The 21,033-nt window shown below is 47.6% G+C and overlaps 1 protein-coding gene across 6 annotated transcripts in view; it reads left to right on the forward strand.

Annotated features, from left to right (window-relative positions):
* PPP1R12C (protein phosphatase 1 regulatory subunit 12C) overlaps positions 1-21,033 on the forward strand; it is a 404,850-nt gene that overhangs the window by 357,311 nt on the left and 26,506 nt on the right. For all 6 annotated transcript variants that reach the window (XM_063942836.1, XM_063942835.1, XM_063942838.1 and 3 more), the window contains one exon: positions 5,997-6,052. In XM_063942836.1, the coding sequence (XP_063798906.1) occupies positions 5,997-6,052 (56 nt within the window). The remainder of the gene's footprint in view (positions 1-5,996; positions 6,053-21,033) is intronic.

Consider the following 21,033-nt stretch of genomic DNA (forward strand, 5'->3'; position numbering starts at 1 on the left):
CTTCTAAAGAATTGTGTATCAGGGGGCCTTCCCTGCCTCACCAATGTACTTTCAAAGATTAGCAGCGCTCTCTCGAGGATCAATTTTCCCGGTGCTCTGCTCAGCTTTTTTTAAATGCCGCCCAGCTAGGCTTTTATTTATTCACTGTAGCGCATCTTAAAAAATGAGCGGGTCCTGCAGTACTCACCGTGGCCAATAGGAATGAGCTGAGGGAGCGTCGGCCAATATTTATCTAGTTATCCCCAGCCAATTGCAGCCTGAGTCCTTTCTGCCCACTCTTTTCTTGCAAGCCGCACAGGTCCTGCTTTATCAGGAGCCATCTCCACTACTGCGCTGCATTTCTGCAGGGATGTCATCTGAAGCAGGACTTGGGAGCATACCTGACATCGAGGAGCCATGTATCTCTTTATTTGCTCCCTGGGTGGTCGATTGTGATCCCACTAACAGGCAAGGATAGGACCAATGAACAAACACTCAGCCAGTCACATTTTCATAGTCTTTCCTAATAACTGTACAACTTGGTGTGTCCTGGCCAGAAAGTGACAGGAATGTGCCTCAGACCGTGACACTCTTTAGTAGAGTTCCAGGCTTACAGTATACCATTGGGTGCAGGGGCGGAACTACCACCAGTGCAAGCGGTGCCTTGCACTGGGGCCCGCCACTGTGAAGGGGCTCAAAGCCAGATGCATGTAATGAGTCAAACTGACTCATTACATGCCGCCTGGCTGCGCCTGCAGGCCACCTAAGAGCAGTGGAGAGAGCCACAGGGGTAAGGAGGAGGAGGGAGGGAGACTCCGGAGCCGCAGCAGCGCTATGTAATACCCCTTTTCCACTAGCTTTTTAAACACGGGTAAATGTGCGCGGGGGGAGGGGGCGCATTTTGCCGTGTTTTTCCCCGGTGGAAAAGGGCCCCCTTGCAAATTCCCAGATCAAGTGATCCGGGAATCCTACCCGGGTAGCTAGCCGGGTTGAACACCTGTTCAACCCGGTAAGCTTTCTAGTGTGAACGGGAGCCATGTCGAGGCAGCGGCGGCCAGCCTATGTGAAAGGAGAAGGACAGCTGTAGCGGCTCCGCCACCAATTACATAGCGCTGCTGCGGCTCCCGAGTCCCCCTCCCTCCTTCTCCCCTGCCCGGGATCTGCCACAAGCTGCACCGAGGAGCCTGAGCCAGCGGAGACAGTAAGTGTCATCTGTCTGTCTGTGGGGCAGATATAACGTGCAGAGAGAGTTAGATTTGGGTGGGTTATGTTGCTTCTGTGCAGGGTAAATACTGGCTGCTTTATTTTTACACTGCAATTTAGATTTCAGTTTGAACGGGATCGGTATGAAATACCTCCAATCAAAATCCTGACGGTCGAAATCCCGTCAGTCAAAATACCGACATTTAAAATACCGACAAGGACAAAATACCGACAGGTAAAATGGCGACTGGTCAAAATACTGACATGCGTTTTTCATTGTTTTTTGTGTGTATGTCGACATAGGCGGACATGAACACCATATAAGTGTACCGCGTCCTTGCTGCGCTCGGCACACTATTATATTCCCCTTCCAGGTCCACTGGGATGGTAAAGTATGAACAAGTCGGTTTCAATGAAAAACTCATGTCGGCCTTTTGACCTGTCGGCCTTTTGACCGTCGGTCAATTGCTGTCGGGATTTTGACCATCGGGATTTTGATTGGAGGTAAATTGACTGCATCCCGTTTGAACACACCCCACCCAAATCTAACTCTGTCTGCACATGTTATATCTGCCCCCCCCCCCCCCCCCCCCCCCCCCCCTGCAGTGCACATGGTTTCGACCAACTGCTGACAAATTTGCTACTGCGATCAGGCCTGAATTTGGCCCTAAGGCAGTAATGGCTAACCTTGACACTCCAGCTGTTGTTGAACTACACAACCCAGCATGCCCTGCTACAGTTTTGCTATTTGGCCATGCTAAAACTGATGCAGGGCATGCTGGGATGTGTAATTCAACAACAGCTGGAGTGTCAAGGTTAGCCATCACTGCCCTAAGGCATACTGCAGTGGTCACGCTAGGTTCTATTTGAAGCAGGGTGCAGATCATAAGAGGGCACATCTACGTGCACCTGAAAAGGGGCTCTGACCTCATGACAAAACACACACGCGCACACACAGGTGCTGGGCTGCCTTCAAGATCTCCCTACACTGATCAGATGCTGTGCATGACATCATACAGGTATTTGAGTGTGTCCATCTTGAATTCCCGGAGCATACAGCGGTAGCACATTGATGAGCGGGATGCTGGGGCACCTCCATAAGCACAGGGTGCATTTTAGAACTGTATATGGCAGGATCTGATTTGTGGAAGTCCTTACAGGAATTCTCCTGTCTGTATGTGTCTGTGCCTCTAATTTGAGTCCTTTCACTTCTGCAGGACGAGAAACTCCCTAATGTGTTGTGGGGCTGCCAGATTTAGTTCATATGGAACTGTAAAGTATACATTGTCCTTTTCACATCTGTATTAGCCGAGAGCTCCCCTTTGGTAATGTTGCTTGATGGCAGTTAATGCAAATTACACAGCTTAAACTTTGGAACTTAACACAGGCCGTACCTGATGGGTAGCAATTGTGTAATCACTTGTGATGTGTTATTTATCTGTGTTAACTGCAACTTACCTGGCAGAACTCATTCACTAAGCTTCTCTCTATACTTCGTACTTTTAATTGCAAAAATAGTTCCTGGGATGCCAGGTAGCTGTGAAGCTTCGGAGTTACTGGAAATTCCTTCATTGACATATACATCCCAATGCGATGTAGACCTCCAGCGAATCGCTGTATCACGGCCTTCATGGCACTGTTGAGAAATTTCAATAGGTTGCTTTTATAAGACGTTGGAGAGTCAGAATAAGAAGCCAGAAAAGGAGGAGTATAAGGGATCACAGCACCAGTTATTGACTTAGAAATGGATATCACTTTGCCTCAGAAAGGACGCACAAGCCGGCAGTCCCCATTAATCTTAGCTTTTATTTATAAGGCTCCCTAAAGTGTATGCAGTGCCAAACATGGTAAACTTAGACAGTATTTCACACTAACAGGAGATCAGAGCAGAAGTACAATAGACAACTATATCATAGCATAAGTACAAAACCTTAATATCACACCACAGACTGGCAGGACATATTATAAGGGCAGGGGTATGGCAACTTGCTGAAGCAAGAGTTACTGGTGGGAATTAATTCAGCATTCGTGCTCCTGTAAAAGGGAAGGAAGAGACACAAGAGCGGAGCATTGGCAGCATGGGATGTGCTAGGACAGGATACAAAGGGCGGAAGGCCCTGCTCATAAGGAGAACACACCAACAGTTGGTGGATGAGGGGAGATGCATGTTGGAGAGTTGTCAAAAGAATTTAATTAAGAGTAAGGCTGGTATGCTTTAATAAACCTTTTAAAACCACATTTAAAGCTGGGGTTGCTATTCCCACTGTATGGGTGCCGTGGACACCCACGAGTAGAAATAGTCCCTGTTGGTCGGCAAGCCGACCGTTAGGATAGTGAGGGGCGGGATTTTGTGGCAGGTCATGTGACCGTCGGTCTGCTGACCGATGGTCACATGAATACCACCCAATGGAGTGGGCATCCTTCTAGGAGCTTTCTTGGAGGGGTTCACTGCAACATGTCCACTCCGCAGAGGCTTGCAGTAATCTGGTCTCATCCTTTACTTTTCTTTTAACCTGTTCATGCATGAATTGTGATAACCTAATGCAAGATTTATTTTTTATTTTTTAGTCTTCAGGGCTTATAAAAACAGAGTTGTTGTTTTTTTTTTAACTAAATACGTTTATACTTCTGTCTACTTGATTTGGCAACATGCTTCTGCAACATAAAGCGTTGCCCAATTACAGTGATGGCTAACCTTGACACTTCAGCTGTTGTTGAACTACACATCCCAGCATGCCCTGCATCAGTTTTAGCATGGCCAAATAGCAAAACTGTAGCAGGGCATGCTGGGATGTGTAGTTCAACAACAGCTGGAGTGTCAAGGTTAGCCATCACTGCCATATTATCATGGAACAGTATTTTAGCCATGAATGGGGGGTTTTTTTTTAACAAAAGAAATAAAAATTGGCGGGGGTTTGCAAAAAATTTAAGCTAAAATAAATAAATGTCTGATGGTTTCAATATGTTCTTATGTTGCTTACTGCATTTTTTTTTTTTTTTGACCAGAAACAAAAAATCCTCTTAAGTTGAAAAACAATATATTTTTAAATGCCTATTTTTAGATATATTCATCCAGAAACAGAAATGTCCTCCGTATTTAGAACACAAATATTCTCATTTACTTCTGAGTTTCATACCTAGAAAGTTAGCCATTTTCGTGAACTGCATTTGACCGATTTTAACGCTTGGTGTGAAAGTTGGCGAAGCACTGGGCACAAAGGCTCAAGACACGCTGCGTGCAGATGTACCTGGTTACACGTGTGTAAGCTGCATTGTGGCACCTGTTAGCATGTTTCCCTCCATACGCTTAGGTCAGGGATTTATCACACTGAATCCGATTTGAAGGGTTGCCTCTGATACGGCCCTATGCTTCAAAGGAGGTGGCGTCTCATTTGGTCTTCCTCCTCGAAGTTGCTCCATAGAGCCAGCATTGAACAATGCTCGAGCAATGGATGCTTTGAGATCCCACTGAGGGCCTGATTCAGATTTGTAAGGAATTGCACAGCTGCAGGGAAGCAAATGTGCAATTCTGTACAAATAAGATGCTAATTCAGCAGGAGGCGTCTGTAGGAGATGTTGCATCCTGCATGCATCTGTGACATCCAAGTGCATCGGTCGCGATTTACACGGTTTGCAGAGCGCTGTCATTCTGTTTAAGTTGAAAGTTGATGCATACTCTGACTGGCCATAGGATCCGGACACCTACAGGGATCCAGTCCACCTACAAAATGATTTGAAGAACGGTGCCGCTTACCCCTGCTGCACCCCCCACATTGCTGGTGGGGCTGCAAGCTACAGTTTATAGCAAGACGCGTTATAAACGTGCGCATGCAGAACCTTAAATATCGGATTTGTAAGATTTACTTACAAATCTGAATTAGGCCCTAATTCTTATCATTGAATCCAGACATTCAATTTATCAGCCATGTATTTACACAAGTCACATCAAGAAAGTGAAAGAACACCCGAATGTAGCATCTACTGTTGCATTTGTGTGGGTACATAGGGGCAGATTTATTAAGCCTGGTGAAGTGATAAAGTGGAAGGTGATAAAGTACTGGCCAATCAGATCCTAACTACCATGTTACAGGCTAGGTTTGAAAAATGACAGTTAGGAGCTGATTGGCTGGTCCTTCATCACCTTCCACTTTATCACTTCACCGAGCTTAATAAATCTGCCCCATAGTCACACACTTCCCCAAGATGCGTGTTATACTATTCTGTACCCAACTGTTGCTAGATGCAAAATGTAAAATAAAAACAATACTAATAAAGCGACCAACACTACTACCACAGCTGCAGCTAATGATAATCATTTACAATATAAAAAAGTTAGGATAACATATGATACATATAATACATATGAGCTGTAAAAACTAATATCCCTGAATGCGCCACTAGGAGCCTCCCTTACACTGTCGCTAGAATCTTCTGAACTTATTCCATATTTTAAAAGAATCTTTGAACAATTACAGAATTGTTCAGCAGCAGCGTTCCTTTCAGGAGTTTTTTTTACTAATAAAAAGGGGATAGACAGGCCTGTCTAACTGGTGTGCTGCATTCATGGCTTCTCGGCAAATATTAGATTGTTTATTTTGTTGACACCTTGAAGGTGCATCGCCACTGCAGAACAAAGCTTTGCACTGATGAGTCACCAGCCATAATGGCACAAGTACAGGGCGCTGTAGGGAATTAGCATGCACATGAATACAATTCGGACAGTCATGTGCTGCACATCCATAGCCTGAAACCCATAGATAAAGTACTGTACATACTGTAACTGCAGTCATTGTATTTTTTTATTTTTTATACAGGTAGTGGACAATGAAGACACGCAGACTGTAAACCACAACGACACATCAGGGCACAGGTAGTGGTCTTCCTCTTGTGTACTGTATTTCTTGTAATGTTGTTATAACTGTGGTCAATAAGAGTATTTCTCTATCGTCCTAGTGGATGCTGGGGTTCCTGAAAGGACCATGGGGAATAGCGGCTCCGCAGGAGACAGGGCACAAAAAGTAAAGCTTTTCCAGATCAGGTGGTGTGCACTGGCTCCTCCCCCTATGACCCTCCTCCAGACTCCAGTTAGATTTTTGTGCCCGGCCGAGAAGGGTGCAATCTAGGTGGCTCTCCTAAAGAGCTGCTTAGAAAAAGTTTAGCTTAGGTTTTTTATTTTACAGTGAGTCCTGCTGGCAACAGGATCACTGCAACGAGGGACTGAGGGGAGAAGAAGTGAACTCACCTGCGTGCAGGATGGATTGGCTTCTTGGCTACTGGACATCAGCTCCAGAGGGACGATCACAGGTACAGCCTGGATGGTCACCGGAGCCGCGCCGCCGGCCCCCTTGCAGATGCTGAAGTCAGAAGAGGTCCAGAATCGGCGGCTGAAGACTCCTGCAGTCTTCTAAAGGTAGCGCACTGCAGCTGTGCGCCATTTTCCTCTCAGCACACTTCACACGCAGTCACTGAGGGTGCAGGGCGCTGGGGGGGGGCGCCCTGGGAGGCAAAATGTAACCTATATAAAGGCTAAAAATACCTCACATATAGCTCCCAGAGGCTATATGGAGATATTTAACCCCTGCCTGGATTCACTAAATAGCGGGAGACGAGCCCGCCGGAAAAGGGGCGGGGCCTATCTCCTCAGCACACGGCGCCATTTCCTCTCACAGCTCCGCTGGTCAGGACGGCTCCCAGGTCTCTCCCCTGCACTGCACTACAGAAACAGGGTAAAACAGAGAGGGGGGGCAAAGTTATGGCGATATTTTGATATATATAAAGCAGCTATAAGGGAGCACTTATTATAAGGCTATCCCTGTTATATATAGCGCTTTTGGTGTGTGCTGGCAAACTCTCCCTCTGTCTCCCCAAAGGGCTAGTGGGTCCTGTCTTCGTTAGGAGCATTCCCTGTGTGTCTGCTGTGTGTCGGTACGTGTGTGTCGACATGTATGAGGACGATATTGGTGTGGAGGCGGAGCAATTGCCAAATATGAGGATGTCACCCCCTAGGGAGTCGACACCAGAATGGATGCCTTTATTTATGGAACTACGGGATAGTGTCAACACGCTAAAGCAGTCGTTTGACGACATGAGACGGCCGGACAATCAATTAGTGCCTGTCCAGGCCACTCAAACACCGTCAGGGGCTGTGAAACGCCCTTTGCCTCAGTCGGTCGACACAGACCCAGACGCAGGCACTGACTCCAGTGGTGACGGTGACGAATCAACCGTATTTTCCAGTAGGGCCACACGTTATATGATTTTGGCAATGAAGGAGGCGTTACATTTAGCTGATACTACAGGTACCACTAAACAGGGTATTATGTGGGGTGTGAAAAAACTACCTATAGTTTTTCCTGAATCAGAAGAATTAAATGACGTGTGTAATGAAGCGTGGGTTGCCCCTGATAAAAAGCTGATAATTTCAAAGAAATTATTGGCATTATACCCTTTCCCGCCAGAGGTTAGGGAGCGCTGGGAAACACCTCCTAGGGTGGACAAGGCGCTAACACGCTTATCTAAACAAGTGGCGTTACCCTCTCCTGAGACGGCCGCACTTAAAGATCCATCAGATAGGAGGATGGAAAATATCCAAAAAAGTATATACACACATGCAGGTGTTATACTACGACCAGCTATAGCGACTGCCTGGATGTGCAGTGCTGGGGTAGTTTGGTCAGAGTCCCTGATTGAAAATATTGATACCCTGGACAGGGACAATATTTTACTGTCGTTAGAACAAATAAAGGATGCATTTCTTTATATGCGTGATGCACAGAGGGATATCTGCACACTGGCATCACGGGTAAGTGCTATGTCCATTTCGGCCAGAAGAGCTTTATGGACGCGACAGTGGACAGGCGATGCGGATTCAAAACGACATATGGAAGTTTTGCCGTATAAAGGGGAGGAGTTATTTGGAGTCGGTCTATCAGATTTGGTGGCCACGGCTACAGCCGGGAAATCCACCTTTCTACCTCAAGTCACTCCCCAACAGAAAAAGGCACCGACTTTTCAACCGCAGCCCTTTCGTTCCTTTAAAAATAAGAGAGCAAAGGGCTATTCATATCTGCCACGAGGCAGAGGTCGAGGGAAGAGACAGCAACAGGCAGCTCCTTCCCAGGAACAGAAGCCTTCCCCGGCTTCTACAAAAGCCTCAGCATGACGCTGGGGCTTCTCAAGCGGACTCGGGGACGGTGGGTGGTCGTCTCAAAAATTACAGCGCGCAGTGGGCTCACTCGCAGGTAGATCCCTGGATCCTGCAGATAATATCTCAGGGGTACAGGTTGGAATTAGAGACAGATCCACCTCGCCGTTTCCTGAAGTCTGCTTTACCAACGTCCCCCTCCGAAAGGGAGACGGTTTTGGAAGCCATTCACAAGCTGTACTCTCAGCAGGTGATAGTCAAGGTACCTCTTCTACAACAAGGGAAGGGGTATTATTCCACTCTTTTTGTGGTACCGAAGCCGGATGGCTCGGTAAGGCCTATTCTAAATCTGAAGTCCTTGAACCTGTACATAAAGAAGTTCAAGTTCAAGATGGAGTCACTCAGAGCAGTGATAGCAACCTGGAAGAGGGGGACTTTATGGTATCCTTGGACATCAAGGATGCGTATCTCCACGTTCCAATTTACCCCTCACACCAGGGGTACCTCAGGTTCGTTGTACAAAACTGTCACTATCAGTTTCAGACGCTGCCGTTCGGATTGTCCACGGCACCTCGGGTCTTTACAAAGGTAATGGCCGAGATGATGATTCTTCTTCGAAGAAAAGGCATATTAATTATCCCATACTTGGACGATCTCCTAATAAGGGCAAGGTCCAGAGAACAGCTAGAGATGGGATTAGCACTGTCGCAAGAAGTGCTAAAACAGCACGGGTGGATTCTGAATATTCCAAAATCCCAGTTAATGCCGACAACTCGTCTGCTGTTCCTAGGGATGATTCTGGACACGGTTCAGAAAAAGGTTTTTCTCCCGGAGGAAAAAGCCAAGGAGTTATCCGAGCTTGTCAGGAACCTCCTAAAACCAGGAAAGGTGTCTGTACATCAATGCACAAGAGTCCTGGGAAAAATGGTGGCTTCTTACGAAGCAATTCCATTCGGCAGATTCCACGCAAGAATTTTCCAAAGGGATCTGTTGGACAAATGGTCAGGGTCGCATCTTCAGATGCACCTGCGGATAACCCTGTCTCCAAGGACAAGGGTGTCTCTTCTGTGGTGGTTGCAGAGTGCTCATCTATTGGAGGGCCGCAGATTCGGCATACAGGATTGGATCCTGGTGACCACGGACGCCAGCCTGAGAGGCTGGGGAGCAGTCACACAAGGAAGAAACTTCCAGGGAGTATGGACGAGCCTGGAAACGTCTCTTCACATAAACATTCTGGAACTAAGAGCAATATACAATGCTCTAAGCCAGGCAGAACCTCTGCTTCAGGGAAAACCGGTGTTGATCCAGTCGGACAACATCACGGCAGTCGCCCATGTGAACAGACAGGGCGGCACAAGAAGCAGGAGTGCAATGGCAGAAGCTGCAAGGATTCTTCGCTGGGCAGAGAATCATGTGATAGCACTGTCAGCAGTGTTCATCCCGGGAGTGGACAACTGGGAAGCAGACTTCCTCAGCAGACACGATCTTCACCCGGGAGAGTGGGGACTTCATCCAGAAGTCTTCCACTTGCTGGTAACCCGTTGGGAAAGACCAATGGTGGACATGATGGCGTCTCGCCTCAACAAAAAACTGGACAGGTATTGCGCCAGGTCAAGAGATCCGCAGGCAATAGCTGTGGACGCGCTGGTAACGCCTTGGGTGTACCAGTCGGTGTATGTGTTTCCTCCTCTGCCTCTCATACCAAAAGTATTGAGAATTATACGGCAAAGAGGCGTAAGGACGATACTAGTGGTTCCGGATTGGCCAAGAAGGACTTGGTACCCGGAACTTCAAGAGATGATCACGGAAGATCCGTGGCCTCTACCTCTAAGGAGGGACTTGCTTCAGCAGGGTCCCTGTCTGTTTCAAGACTTACCGCGGCTGCGTTTGACGGCATGGCGGTTGAACGCCGGATCCTAAAGGAAAAAGGCATGCCGGAAGAAGTCATTCCTACTTTGATTAAAGCAAGGAAGGAAGTAACCGTGCAACATTATCACCGAATTTGGCGAAAATATGTTGCGTGGTGCGAAGATCGGAGTGCTCCGACGGAGGAATTTCAACTGGGTCGATTCCTACATTTCCTGCAATCAGGATTGTCTATGGGTCTCAAATTGGGATCTATTAAGGTTCAAATTTCGGCCCTGTCGATTTTCTTTCAAAAAGAATTGGCTTCAGTCCCTGAAGTCCAGACCTTTGTTAAGGGAGTGCTACATATACAGCCTCCTGTGGTGCCTCCAGTGGCACCGTGGGATCTCAATGTGGTTTTGGACTTTCTAAAATCTCATTGGTTTGAACCACTAAAGAAGGTGGATTTGAAATATCTCACATGGAAAGTGACCATGCTTCTAGCCCTGGCTTCGGCCAGGAGAGTGTCAGAACTGGCAGCTTTATCTTACAAAAGCCCATATCTGATTTTCCATTCGGACAGGGCAGAACTGCGGACTCGTCCGCATTTTCTCCCTAAGGTGGTGTCAGCATTTCATCTGAACCAGCCTATTGTAGTGCCTGCGGCTACAAGTGACTTGGAGGACTCCAAGTTACTGGACGTTGTCAGAGCATTAAAAATATATATTGCAAGGACAGCTGGAGTCAGAAAATCTGACTCGTTGTTTATATTGTATGCACCCAACAAGATGGGTGCTCCTGCGTCTAAGCAGACGATTGCTCGTTGGATCTGTAGCACAATCCAACTTGCACATTCTGTGGCAGGCCTGCCACAGCCTAAATCTGTAAAGGCCCACTCCACAAGGAAGGTGGGCTCATCTTGGGCGGCTGCCCGAGGGGTCTCGGCATTACAACTTTGCCGAGCAGCTACGTGGTCAGGGGAGAACACGTTTGTAAAATTTTACAAATTTGATACTCTGGCTAAGGAGGACCTGGAGTTCTCTCATTCGGTGCTGCAGAGTCATCCGCACTCTCCCGCCCGTTTGGGAGCTTTGGTATAATCCCCATGGTCCTTTCAGGAACCCCAGCATCCACTAGGACGATAGAGAAAATAAGATTTTACTTACCGATAAATCTATTTCTCGGAGTCCGTAGTGGATGCTGGGCGCCCATCCCAAGTGCGGATTATCTGCAATAATTGTACATAGTTATTGTTAACTAATTCGGGTTATTGTTGAAGGAAGCCATCTTTCAGAGGCTCCGCTGTTATCATACTGTTAACTGGGTTTAGATCACAAGTTGTACGGTGTGATTGGTGTGGCTGGTATGAGTCTTACCCGGGATTCAAAATCCTCCCTTATTGTGTACGCTCGTCCGGGCACAGTACCTAACTGGAGTCTGGAGGAGGGTCATAGGGGGAGGAGCCAGTGCACACCACCTGATCTGGAAAAGCTTTACTTTTTGTGCCCTGTCTCCTGCGGAGCCGCTATTCCCCATGGTCCTTTCAGGAACCCCAGCATCCACTACGGACTCCGAGAAATAGATTTATCGGTAAGTAAAATCTTATTATAAAATAGCTGTCTGACTAGGTTACTGTTATAGAACTAGGCGTTCTTGTGTTCTAAACTCCACTACAGCCATAGCTGCGCTGGTTTATTAGTCTGATCTGTCTGGATCAACTTCTTAGAGAAATATGAATAGATACAGGAAGCAGTGCAAATGTATACTTAGGGGGATATCCAATTAGCCCCAGTAATTTACCGGGGCTAATTGTCCCGCCGAGGGCTATCCTATTACCCCCAATAAGCCAGCACAAGCTTATCGGGGGTTACCTGACACTGCAACGGGTGCCGGCTCCTGACAGCTCCTGGTGCAGCGCGCCACCACCGACTGCCCGTGAGAGACACAGGCACGGCGCAGAACGCAGACCCCCAGCAGCAGTCACCCGACGGCTTTCCCCAGCCAGCGGCCACACAGCACCCGCGTCATTGGGACACCGCAGCCGTCACCCGGCTGCTTCCCCCAGCCAGAGGCCACACAGCATCCCCGTCAGCAGGAGGACGGGGACGCTGCAGGTTCCCAGAAACAGCCTTGTTTTCAAGCGCAAAACGGGTCTGTTTCTACCGAAAACGCACAGGTTTCACTGAACCTGTGTGTTTTCGGGCGATCAATCTGGATAGCCTGTAAAAAAGAATCTGTGAAACGTTGGGAAAAATCGCGAAAAACATTAATTTTTTGCACCCAATGTTTTATTGGGGCTAATAGGATATCCCCCATAGACTAAGCAGCGTCCAGTCAGTGTTCCCTTTTGCTATTTGGGAAAGGAGAATAGTTTTATTTTATGATCAGAAAATAGTGGATTTCTTGCACATACTTACTGTAAGTCCTATGGCTGAATTCAATTACCCACAACACTTACCGCAGGCTTTTAGCTCCTTGGTTAAGTGCCCAGGTATATTAGATTTCAGACCACTGCAATACACAGATTTCTGTTGGCACATCTGCGATAAGTAGTGTTTTGAGGACTTTCTACGGCTGCCATAAGTGATTAACCCATATCTCCAGTCACTTTCACCGAAATCTGTGAATTACGGTGCAAGAAAACAGGCTGCTAATTGAATAGCTCCATGTGTTAAACCGAGGAGCTGCAGCAGTGTGGTAAATCCTGCAGCTAGTTATACCCCGACCCCCCACATAGTTTGTTGTACAGATGTGTCCTCCTACACTTTTGCGCCAGATAGTTAGCCCACAGAGTTTTCAATTTAGCCACGCCAAGCATCTCTCTAAATTTTATTCACATAAATAATACGACAACAGTACAGTACACTGACTGCTGTTGCTGGCATTACATGTACTTCCTTGTGGTATTCAGTCACAAATCTGGGTAAAAAAAACAAACATAAATCAGTTCCAATAGAAACGGGCGCACCATGTCTTCCACAACTTATCGTTATGCTTGATCTGCAGCTTTATACACGCTTAATGCAAATTCCTTTGCGTCAACAGTACTAATCTAATATACCTGGTACAATGAGCGACTTTGTATGTGGTTACAATGTGAAGTAAATGCAAAATTCAGCAAAAACTCCCAGGGGCCAAATGTAATAGAGTGAGAGTTTCAGAAAGTGAGAGATTTGATAAGGTTTCTCCAACGTCCTAAGTGGATGCTGGGGACTCCGTCAGGACCATGGGGTTTAGCGGCTCCGCAGGAGACAGGGCACAATAATAAAAGCTTTAGGATCAGGTGGTGTGCACTGGCTCCTCCCCCTATGACCCTCCTCCAAGCCTCAGTTAGATTTTTGTGCCCGGCCGAGAAGGGTGCAATCTAGGTGGCTCTCCTGAGCTGCTTAGAATAAAAGTTTAAGTTAGGTTTTTTATTTTCAGTGAGTCCTGCTGGCAACAGGCTCACTGCTACGAGGGACTTAGGGGAGAGAAGTAAACTCACCTGCGTGCAGGATGGATTTGCTTCTTAGGCTACTGGACACCATTAGCTCCAGAGGGAGTCGGAACACAGGTCTCACCCTGGGGTTCGTCCCGGAGCCGTGCCGCCGACCCCCCTTGCAGATGCCGAAGTTGAAGAGGTCCAGAGGTCCAGAAACAGGCGGCAGAAGACTTTCAGTCTTCATAAGGTAGCGCACAGCACTGCAGCTGTGCGCCATTGTTGTCAGCACACTTCATACCAGCGGTCACTGAGGGTGCAGGGCGCTGGGGGGGGCAGCAATGTATTATACCTTTTTTATGGCTAAAATACATCACATATAGCCCTTGAGGCTATATGGATGTATTTAACCCCTGCCAGATCTCACAAACTCCGGGAGAAGAGCCCGCCGTTTTAGGGGGCGGGGCCTATTCTCCTCAGCACACGGCGCCATTTTCCTGCTCAGCTCTGCTGTGAGGAAGGCTCCCAGGCTCTCCCCTGCACTGCACTACAGAAACAGGGTTAAAACAGAGAGGGGGGGCACTTATTTGGCGATATGATTACATATGTGAAAATGCTATAAGGGAAAACACTTGTATAAGGGGTTGTCCCTGTATAATTATAGCGTTTTTGGTGTGTGCTGGCAAACTCTCCCTCTGTCTCCCCAAAGGGCTAGTGGGGTCCTGTCCTCTATCAGAGCATTCCCTGTGTGTGTGCTGTGTGTCGGTACGTGTGTGTCGACATGTAGGAGGACGATGTTGGTGAGGAGGCGGAGCAAATTGCCTGTATTGGTGATGTCACTCTCTAGGGAGTCGACACCGGAATGGATGGCTTATTTAGGAATTACGTGATAATGTCAACACGATGCAAGGTCGGTTGACGACATGAGACGGCCGGCAAACAAATTAGTACCTGTCCAGGCGTCTCAGACACCGTCAGGGGCTTGTAAAAACGCCCATTTACCTCAGTTGGTCGACACAGACACGGACACTGACTTCAGTGTCGACGGTGAAGAAACAAACGTATTTTCCTTTAGGGCCACACGTTACATGTTAAGGGCAATGAAGGAGGTGTTACATATTTCTGATACTACAAGTACCACAAATAAGGGTATTATGTAGGGTGGGAATAATCTACTTGTAGTTTTTCCTGAATCAGATAAATTAAAGTGTGCGATGATACGTGGGTTTCCTCCGATAGAAAATTATTGGAGGTATACCCTTTCCCGCCAGAAGTGAGGGCGAGTTGGAAAACACACCTTAGGGTGGATAAGGCGCTCACACGCTTATAAAAACAAGTGGCGTTACCGTCTCCAGATACGGCCGCCCTCAAAGAGCCAGCTGATAGGAAGCTGAAAAATATCCTAAAAAGTATATACACACATACTGGTGTTATACTACGACCAGCAATCGCCTCAGCCTGGATGTGCAGCGCTGGGGGGGCTTGGTCGGATTTCCTGACTGAAAATATTGATACCCTTGACAGGAACAATATTTTATTGACTATAGAGCATTTTAAGGATGCATTTCTATATATGCGAGATGCGCATTCTGGCATCAAGAGTAGATGTGATGTCCATATCTGCCAGACGATGTTTATAGACATGACAGTGGTCAGGTGATGCAGATTCCAGACGGCACATGGAAGTATTGCCGTATAAAGGGGCGGTCCATCGGACCTGGTGGCCATGGCAACAGCTGGAAAATCCACTTTTGTTACCCCAAGTCACATCTCAGCAGAAAAGGACACAGTCTTTTCAGTCTCAGTCCTTTCGTACCCATAAAGGCAGGCGGGCAAAAGGCCAGTCATATCTGCCCAGGGTTAGAGGAAAGGGAAGAAGACTGCAGCAGGCAGCCCATTCCCAGGAACAGAAGTCCTCCACAGCTTCTGCCAAGTCCGCAGCATGACGCTGGGGCCATACAAGCGGACTCAGGTGCGGTGGGGGGTCATCTCAAGAGTTTCAGCACGCAGTGGGCTCACTCGCAAGTGGACTCCTGGATCCTACACGTAGTATCCCAGGTGTACATTGGAAATTCGAGACATCTTCCCCTCACAAGTTCCTGAAGTCTGCTTTACCAACGTCTCCCTCCGACAGGGAGGCAGTATTGGGAAAAAAATTCACAGGCTGTATTCCCAGCAGGTGATAATCAAAGTACCCCTCCTACAACAAGGGAAGGGGTATTATTCCACACTATATTGTGGTACTGAAGCCAAACGGCTCGGTGAGATCTAAAAGATTTGAACAATTACATACAAGGGTTCAAATCAAGATGGAGTCACTCAGAGCAGTGATAGCGAACCAGGACGATATGGTGTCACTGGATATCAGGGACGCTTACCTACATGTCCAAATTTTGCCCTTCTCACCAAGGGTATCTCAGGTTCGTGGTACAGAACTGTCACTATCAGTTCAGACGCTGCCGTTTGGATTGTCCACGGCACCCCGGGTCTTTACCATGGTAATGGCCGAAATGATGATTCTTCCTAAAAGAAAGATGGACGCTTTCCTGATAAGGGCAAGGTCCAGAGAACAGTTGGCGGTCGGAGTAGCACTATCTCAAGTAGTTCTACGACAGCACGAGTGGATTCTAAATATTCCAAAATCGCAGCTTTTTCCGACGACACGTCTAATGTTCCTAGGAATGATTCTGGACACAGTCCAGAAAAGGATGTTTTCTCCCGGAGAAGAAGGCCAGGGAGTTATCCGAGCTAGTCAGGAACCTCCTAAAACCAGGAAAAGTATCAGTGCATCATTGCACAAGGGTCCTGTGAAAAATGGTGGTTTCTTACAAAGCGATCCCATTCGGTAGATTTCACGCAAGAACCTTTCAGTGGAATCTGCTGGGAAAATGGTCCGGATCGCATCTTCAGATGCATCAGCGGATAACCCTGTCTTCAAGGACAAGGGTGTTTTCTTCTGCGGTGGCTGCAGAGTGCTCATCTATGAAAGGGCCGCAGATTCGACATTCAGGACTGGGTCCTGGTGACCACGGATGCCAGCCTGAGTGGCTGGGGAGCAGTCACACAAGGAAAAAATTTCCAGGGAGTGTGATCAAGTCTGGAGACTTCTCTCCACATAAATATACTGGAGCTAAGGGCAATTTACAAGGCTCTAAGCTTAGCAAGACCTCTGCTTCAAGGTCAGCCGGTATTGATCCAGTGGGACAACATCACGGCAGTCGCCCACGTAAACAGACAGGGCGGCACATGAAGCAGGAGGGAAATGGCAGAAACTGCAAGGATTCTTCGCTGGGCGAAAAATCATGTGATAACACTCTCAGCAGTGTTAATTCCGGGAGTGGAAAACTGGGAAGCAGACTTCCTCAGCAGGCATAACCTCCACCCGGGAGAGTGGGGACTTCAGCGGGAAGTCTTCCACATGATTGTAAACCGTTGGGAAAAACCAAAGGTGGACATGTTGGCGTCCCGCCTGAACAAAAAACTAGACAAATATTGCGCCAGGTCAAGGGACCCTCAGGCAATAGCGGTGGACGCTCTGGTAACACTGTGGGTGTACCAGTCAGGGTATGTGTTCCCTCCTATGCATCTCATACCAAAAGTACTGAGAATCATAAGAAGGAGATGAGTAAGAAACCGCGGCTGCGTTTGACGGCATGGCAGTTGAACGCCGGATCCTGAAAGGGCATTCCAGATGAAGTCATCCCTACCCTGGTCGAAGCCAGGAAGGATGTAACCGCAAAACATTTTCACCGCATTTGGCGAAAATATGTTGCGTGGTGTGAGGCCAAGAAGGTCCCTACAGAGGAATTCCAACTGGGTCGTTCCTACATTTCCTGAAAACAGGACTGTCTATGGGCCTAAAATTAGGGTCCATTAAGGTTCAAATTTCGACCCTGTCGAATTTCTTCCAGAAAGAACTGGCTTCAGTGCCTGAAGTTCAGACGTTTGTAAAAGGGGTACTGCATATACAGCCTCCTTTTGTGCCCCCAGTGGCACCTTGGGATCTCAATGTTGTTTTGAGTTTCCTAAAGTCACATTGGTTTGATCCACTCACCACTGTGGAATTAAAATATTTCACATGGAAGGTGAAGATTCTATTAGCCCTGGCTTCAGCCAGGCGTGTGTCAGAATGGGCGGCTTTATCATATAAAAGCCCTTACTTAATTTTTCATTCTGACAGGGCAGAATTGAGGACTCGTCCTCAATTTCTCCTTAAGGTGTTTTCTGTTTTTCACATGAACCAACCTATTGTGGTACCTGCGGCTACTAGGGACTTGGAGGACTCCAAGTTACTTGACGTTGTCAGGGCCCTAAAAATATATGTTTCCAGGACGACTGGAGTCAGAAAATCTGACTCGCTGTTTAGCCTGTATGCACCCAACAAGATGGGTGTTCCTGCTTCTAAGCAGACGATTGCTCGCTGGATTTGTAGTACAATTCAGCTTGCACATTCTGTGGCAGGCTTGCCACAGCCAAAATCAGTAAAAGCCCATTCCACAAGGAAGTGGGCTCATCTTGGGCGGCTGCCCGAGGGGTCTCGGCTTTACAACTTTGCCGAGCTGCTACTTGGTCAGGGGCACACCCTGACTGAGGAGGACCTGGAGTTCTCTCATTCGGTGCTGCAGAGTCATCCACACTCTCCCGCCCGTTTGGGAGCTTTGGTATAATCCCCATGGTCCTGACGGAGTCCCCAGCATCCACTTAGGACGTTAGAGAAAATAAGAATTTACTTACCGATAATTCTATTTCTCGTAGTCCGTAGTGGATGCTGGGCGCCCATCCCAAGTGCGGATTGTCTGCAATACTTGTACATAGTTATTGTTACAAAAATCGGGTTATTCTTGTTGTGAGCCATCTTTTCAGAGGCTCCTTCGTTGTTATCATACTGTTAACTGGGTTCAGATCACAGGTTGTACGGTGTGATTGGTGTGGCTGGTATGAGTCTTACCCGGGATTCAATATCCTTCCTTATTATGCACGCTCGTCCGGGCACAGTATCCTAATTGAGGCTTGGAGGAGGGTCATAGGGGGAGGAGCCAGTGCACACCACCTGATCCTAAAGCTTTTATTATTGTGCCGTCTCCTGCGGAGCCGCTAAACCCCATGGTCCTGACGGAGTCCCCAGCATCCACTACGGACTACGAGAAATAGAATTATCGGTAAGTAAATTCTTATTTCTTCAGGGTTTTTTTTAAAGTGGCAATCATTTACACTGCAAAACCAGGTTGATATTGCTGTGCAAATGATTGCCACTTTAAAAAAACAACAACCTGCAAAACCTTACCAAATCTCTCACTTTCTGAAAGTCACTCTATTACATTTGGCCCCAAATGCCTTCTCGCGGGGGATCGTCTAAGTTTTGCAATATAGGGGGTAATTCCAAGTTGATCGCAGCAGGATTTTTGATAGCAATTGGGCAAAACTATGGCCCTCATTCCGAGTTGATCGCTCGCAAGGCGATTTTAGCAGAGTTACACACGCTAAGCCGCCGCCTACTGGGAGTGAATCTTAGCTTATTAAAATTGCGACCGATGTATTCGCAATATTGCGATTACAAACTACTTAGCAGTTTCAGAGTAGCTTCAGACTTACTCGGCATCTGCGATCAGTTCAGTGCTTGTCGTTCCTGGTTTGACGTCACAAACACACCCAGCGTTCGCCCAGACACTCCCCCGTTTCTCCAGCCACTCCTGCTTTTTTTCCGGAAACGGTAGCGTTTTCATCCACACGCCCATAAAACGCTGTGTTTCCGCCCAGTAACACCCATTTCCTGTCAATCACATTACGTTCGCCGGAGCGAAGAAAAAGCCGTGAGTAAAAAAACTATCTTCATAGCAAAATTACTTGGCGCAGTCGCAGTGCGAACATTGCGCATGCGTACTAAGCAGAAAAACGCTGCGATGCGATGAAATTTACCGAGCGAACAACTCGGAATGAGGGCCTATGTGCACTGCAGGGAAGGCAGATATAACGTGCAGAAAGAGTTAGATTTGGGTGGGTTATTTTATTTCTGTGCAGGGTAAATACTGGCTGCTTTATTTTTACACTGCAAATTAGATTGCAGATTGAACACACCCCACCCAAATCTAACTCTCTCTGCACATGTTATATCTGCCTCCCCTGCAGTGCACATGGTTTTGCCCAATTGCTAACAAAAATCCTGCTGCGATCAACTTGGAATTACCCCCATAGTGCAGAAACACTGTGAATAAGGAAACCTCTGTATGGGATTATAAGGTAGAGGTCCTCACTTTAAACATGTGGAGGAAACTGTGCATGTTAGTAATGTACTGTAATAAGTTGCAGTTGCATGATAAAATCCAAAAAGTTTAAATTTTATTCTTTAAAAAATTCACTGGATTTATAATGTAAACAACAATTGAAACCTCTAATTTGTATGCTGAGCTAATATTTATTATAATACAGGTCCTCAATTATTTAGGAACCACAGAGTGGCCAAAAGCTGTGGGGCACTGTAGTCTCATTAGCGCGTTATATCACCCTCCGTATAGGCCACAGGTGCTCCATTTTCTCTAGCATCCATAAGGGCTATTGGGGACAGAATTAGTACGATGGGGTATAGACAGGTCCAAAGGAGCCAGTGCACTTTAAATTTCTTCAATTGGGTGTGCTGGCTCCTCCCCTCTATGCCCCCTCCTACAGGCAGTTTAGAAAAAGTGCCCTCAGGAGAGGATGCACACTCTGCAGCTCCAGAGTTTTTTTTTTCTTCTTCAATTTCATTTAAAACTTTTGTTTGTTTCGGTATGCTGTTTGGGCAACAGTATACCTACGCCGTGGGAGTTAGGGGGGGGGAGACAGTCACTGGCCTCATGAGGTGCAGAGCCGCTTCTCCGCTGCAGGGCCATCGTCCTGAGTGGCTGTTTGTTCAGCGGGGCACTGCGTCTTAGCTGTCGCAGCCGCAGCTTGCCGCACACCCCTAACAGAGCCTGAAGGTGATCGTCGTGGTGAGTACAAACCGGGGCCCCCCCGGTTAATTGTGCAGCAGACGCGTGGGTGAGGCGTACGGGTCCCTCCTGGGGGGGACCCGTGGGTGCCACTTTGTGAGACTGGCGGGAGGTATGTTGTACCAAGCATTTGTGAGGCTACACAGCCTGTGGAAACATTGCCAGTATAAAAATCTTATAGTAGCTCCGGCGCCCTAGTGGGGGGCGGAGCTACATCAGAGCAGGCTCAGCAGCATTTTGGCACCTTCCTCTGCATAATCGAGCAGTAGCAGCCTCATGCAGCTCCTCAAAACGGTCACAGGAACGCTGGTACCGGGTGTAGAGGGGGAGAGACGCTATTAGTGCACGATTGACAATTTATCTGTACAGCAGTATCACTGTTTTATTGTACTACATAAAACGCTGACAGTCTCACTGGGGCTGTGCAGCTTTGGGTGCGCTGGGGTTCTCTCTTCTGTCTCCTCTCACATGCAATAGGG

The sequence above is a fragment of the Pseudophryne corroboree genome, chromosome 10 (genome assembly GCF_028390025.1).
Source record: "Pseudophryne corroboree isolate aPseCor3 chromosome 10, aPseCor3.hap2, whole genome shotgun sequence".
Taxonomy (NCBI): Eukaryota; Metazoa; Chordata; class Amphibia; order Anura; family Myobatrachidae; genus Pseudophryne; species Pseudophryne corroboree.